Source organism: Pinus tabuliformis, chromosome J, assembly GCF_031772625.1.
Source record: "Pinus tabuliformis cultivar Carrire ecotype Pingquan chromosome J, CPIR1, whole genome shotgun sequence".
Taxonomy (NCBI): Eukaryota; Viridiplantae; Streptophyta; class Pinopsida; order Pinales; family Pinaceae; genus Pinus; species Pinus tabuliformis.
Genome location: NC_142295.1, coordinates 461,644,948 through 461,648,713, shown reverse-complemented (window position 1 = coordinate 461,648,713; position 3,766 = coordinate 461,644,948). Strand labels below are relative to the sequence as shown.

At 38.2% G+C, this 3,766-nt stretch overlaps 1 protein-coding gene across 1 annotated transcript; it reads right to left on the bottom strand.

Moving 5' to 3' along the window:
* Positions 1 to 1,043: 1,043 nt before the first annotated feature.
* On the bottom strand, positions 1,044 to 2,822 carry LOC149227836 (calcium-dependent protein kinase 10-like). Its single transcript, XM_089375581.1, has 3 exons — positions 2,223 to 2,822; positions 1,823 to 2,125; positions 1,044 to 1,723 (listed from the first exon to the last, which is right to left on the bottom strand). Exons 1-3 carry the CDS (start codon positions 2,728 to 2,730, stop codon positions 1,680 to 1,682), a joined length of 855 nt encoding a protein of 284 aa, XP_089231707.1. The 5' UTR covers positions 2,731 to 2,822; the 3' UTR covers positions 1,044 to 1,679.
* Between the last annotated feature and the right edge of the window lie 944 nt (positions 2,823 to 3,766).

The window sequence follows — 3,766 nt, the reverse complement described above, 5'->3', positions numbered from 1 at the left end:
TTATGCACAGACATAGAATGTAAGCATTCTTGTGTACTGGCGACGGCATCTAGATTATTACGGCCTTTTAAAAAAGCATGTTGATTAGGAGAGAGACAGGATGCCAAAGTCCCTTTAATTCTTTCTGCTATAATCTTTGTAATAATCTTGAAAGTTATGTTGCATAGGGAAATCGGTCTGAAGTCCAGAAAAAATTCGGGCTCTCCCTTCTTAGAAATAAGAGCAATGAGAATGAAATTTAAATTCAAATTTAAAAACAAATATAATTTTTAACCACCAATAAAACATAACCATTAACATTTAAAATAATCCCACACAAATCATATTATAATAATAATAATAATAACACACCAGTCATTCAATTTTCAGTAACGCCTCAATCTCGCTCATGCATAAAACTCTTAAATACACATGTCATGCCTATTTAGTTCCATTACAGAAGCTCTTTAGGTTTGACATGCCCAACTTGAATAGCTAAATAAAAAAGCTAAAAGTAATGGTTCAGAGTTGGTGAGGCTCACCAAAACTAAAAGTCGAATCATGCGAAAACAAAGCGAATGTTCAGGAATTGTAAAGGTAAAGCAAAACCTAAGACTAATTAAGCACAAAAACCATTATATTATTCATAAATCATACAAAGTTAAAGGTAAGGTACAGCTAAGGAATCAGTCTGCTAAAAGTGAACAAAACTAAAGTCTATTAAAGAGAAAACATATATAAATTAATATATTGCAGAATTTAACATCCACATTCATTGCAGTGTAAGTACCATAGTGATCCATCACACTCATATTATATTTTTGAGCATTATCACAAATCCGCATTTTTAATTTAGGTCTCATCTTTCAGGTTTGTGTCAGTTTTTGAAAAGTGCATATCACAAGCATGCCCACAATTTTCTCTGGCATGTACAAAACACCTCTGCCTCATCAAATTTATGATAACCATAACCACAACCGTGAGTTCAAAAGAAACAAAACCAGAACTATAAACGCTCTTGCTGTAGTTTGTATTTGACATGTTCACACTATGGAGCAGGGTAAAGTATATAAGTCATCATATTGTAAAGTATATAAGTCATTATAGTATAACAGTTACATGTGGAGGTTGGGTCTCACAAATTTCGTGGTCTAATCTCGCACAAGCTATGTAAACTTGAAAACAAGGCACTAGATCTAGTTATGTATAGAGATTTAGTTCCACAAATTTAGTGGGCCAATCCTGAACAAGCTATGTAAGCCTGAAAGCATGGCACCATGCAGCCGTGACTTCACCGATTATCCAGGAACCCACTCCAACGGTACTCCATTTCCTCACTGTACATAGCAACAACTCCCATTTCTCAAGCCCAACGGAACTTCCATCTCCCATCCCATGAAGGGTCTCTATATCAGACGCTGTGTCGTACATTCAAAAACGGGTTACATATGATTTGGAGCCTTAACCAAAACCAAAAGACCAATTGACCAAATGGGTTCTTCCATTGTTAATGTACTATTTTTCACAGCAACGTGACCATGCCCGATTCAAGGATTCGGGTGGTCAACACACCGTAGGGGTTATGGCAAACATCAAACCTGAGCCTCTAACACAGGCTCAGCAGACTACTAAGCTTCACAACATTATACAACAGGACATCTCATCGTTTGCCGGAAGCCATTCTGTATTTCTCAGTCAACTTAGCCAGGATTACATAGGGCATGAGCGGTGATCCATGGATGCTCTGCAGCAAAACAAATATTTCTCATCAATATTCCCTGGATTTTACAGAACCCAACAGCAAGCTTTAATATTTACCTTTAATGGTAAAAAGAGGGAATACCTAGCACTTGGTCTGTACTGATTCTCTTGGTGACGTCTCTGGATAGCATCCGGCGTATCAAGTCCTTGGCAGAGTGAGATATTGAGAGCCACCGATCAGTTGGGAAACGAAGGCGCCCACACAGGACTGCCTCAAATATCTCCTGTGGTGTTTCCCCCACAAAAGGGGCAACTCCACTCAGCATTATGTACAGGATCACCCCTGCGCTCCAAACATCCACTTTCTCATTGTAATCCTTGCCTCCCAACACCTCCGGCGCTATGTAATACGGAGTACCCACAATTCCTTGAATTAATCCTTCCCCTGCATTCATTAATCAACCATGGGATTCAGCGATCCAAACCCAAAAATTTCATGGACTTTCATGTACAACCAAAGGGGGCAAACATAATAAACATACCTGGAGAGAAAAAGGAGGCCTGCCCAAAGTCTGCAAGCTTTATTTGAGAAAGGGAAGTAGAATGATCGGCAAAGAGAATGTTGTCAGGTTTTATATCTCGGTGGACGATTCCAATGGAGTGGCAGTAGCTGATGGCCTCCATGAGCTTCTGCAGGACGGTGGCAGCCTCCTCTTCGGAGAAGGGTACTCTATTGTTCCTGCTAACGATTCTGTCGAACAGATCTCCGCCTGAGCATAACTCCATTACCAAGTGGACAAACTCATCATCCTCATAAGCATCGTGAAGAGCAACCACAGCGGGGTGACCTGCAACATACTGCATGATCTTGATTTCGTTGTCGAGGCATTCTCTGTCGAATGAATCTTGAAGGACATCTGATTTTGTGATGGTCTTGCAGGCGGCCTGTTGCCCACTTTGCTTGTTCAAGCATCTCCTGATCACCCCGAATCTGCCCCTGCCGATCACTTCCTCCTGCAACTGGTAGTATTGAAGCAGTGAATCCGTCATTTTTTCTTCGGTTGCTTCTTGTTCGGCGTTTGCTTGTGCTTGTCTTTATGAATAGAAGACGGATGGATGGATAGATAAATGAGGCTGGAGCTGCCGGGGTTACTTAACAAGAGAGTTTATGTCGATTTAGGTTATTAAAAAAGCAAGATGTCGGCGAAGAATGTGAATAGTGACAGGCTATCAGTATTGTTTGCAAGAATATTCGTATCATCTCCGAAGGTAGGGCTGGCGGTAGCAGATTGATGGGATCACCTTACAACGGGTAGGGTTGTAGATTCCAAATTTGTGGGCCAACGAGTCGGAATTTTGGGACGTGGTACTTGATTGTGGGAGGAAATATGGCGACATCACAGTGATGTACAATGGAAATTAATGTAGGAAGAGTCTAAGTATTTTTGGGGGTTGAATGTGGCAGTACTTTAAAAAAAAATTATTGATTTAAATTTTTAAAAGTGTAATTTAAGATTTAATTATTTAAATTGTACTTTTAATATAAAAGATAATTTAAAGTTGAAAGATAATAATGAGGTAGTTTAACCAATTTGCTTTTTTATCTTGAATATCATAAAAATTTTGGTAGTATTTTGATCAATTCTGCTCATGTTTTTTGTAAATCCACGTTATAGTTGTTAAATTTCAAGATTTTAGGTGCCTCAAGTTTTTGATGTGCTAAATCCATTTCCACCTTCGCAAATATGATTTAAATACTCCATCCTTCTGCAAGATTTGCTGAATTTATGGCAATTCCCCCGCCTCGGTAGACTTGTTTGTTATCATTATACAAAGTTAATAATTTAAAATTATATTTTTTAAAATTGTATTTTTTTTAAATTTATAATTAATTTTTAAGTTAAAATAATTACAAAATCAATTTGATCTTTTTTTATTTAGACATTTATTTGCTTAAATTTTAGGGTTGTTTTCTGCATAGTTCTTTATGCTTGGCTCTATTGGAGGGGGCTCTACCCCTCCTTTAGTCAAATTATTTCTAGAGTTGAGACTGAATCTATTGGTATTCCCTATCAATCTCCTCATC

Bases quoted from the DNA above. Each gene is read 5' to 3' on its own strand.
- LOC149227836 (XM_089375581.1), bottom strand. From the start codon at position 2,730: ATGACGGATTCACTGCTTCAATACTACCAGTTGCAGGAGGAAGTGATC. The intron at 2,126-2,222 runs GTATGTTTATTA...TAATGAATGCAG, and splicing joins GGCCTCCTTTTTCTCTCCAG to GGGAAGGATTAATTCAAGGA. The intron at 1,724-1,822 runs GTATTCCCTCTT...GTTTTGCTGCAG, and splicing joins CAGTACAGACCAAGTGCTAG to AGCATCCATGGATCACCGCT.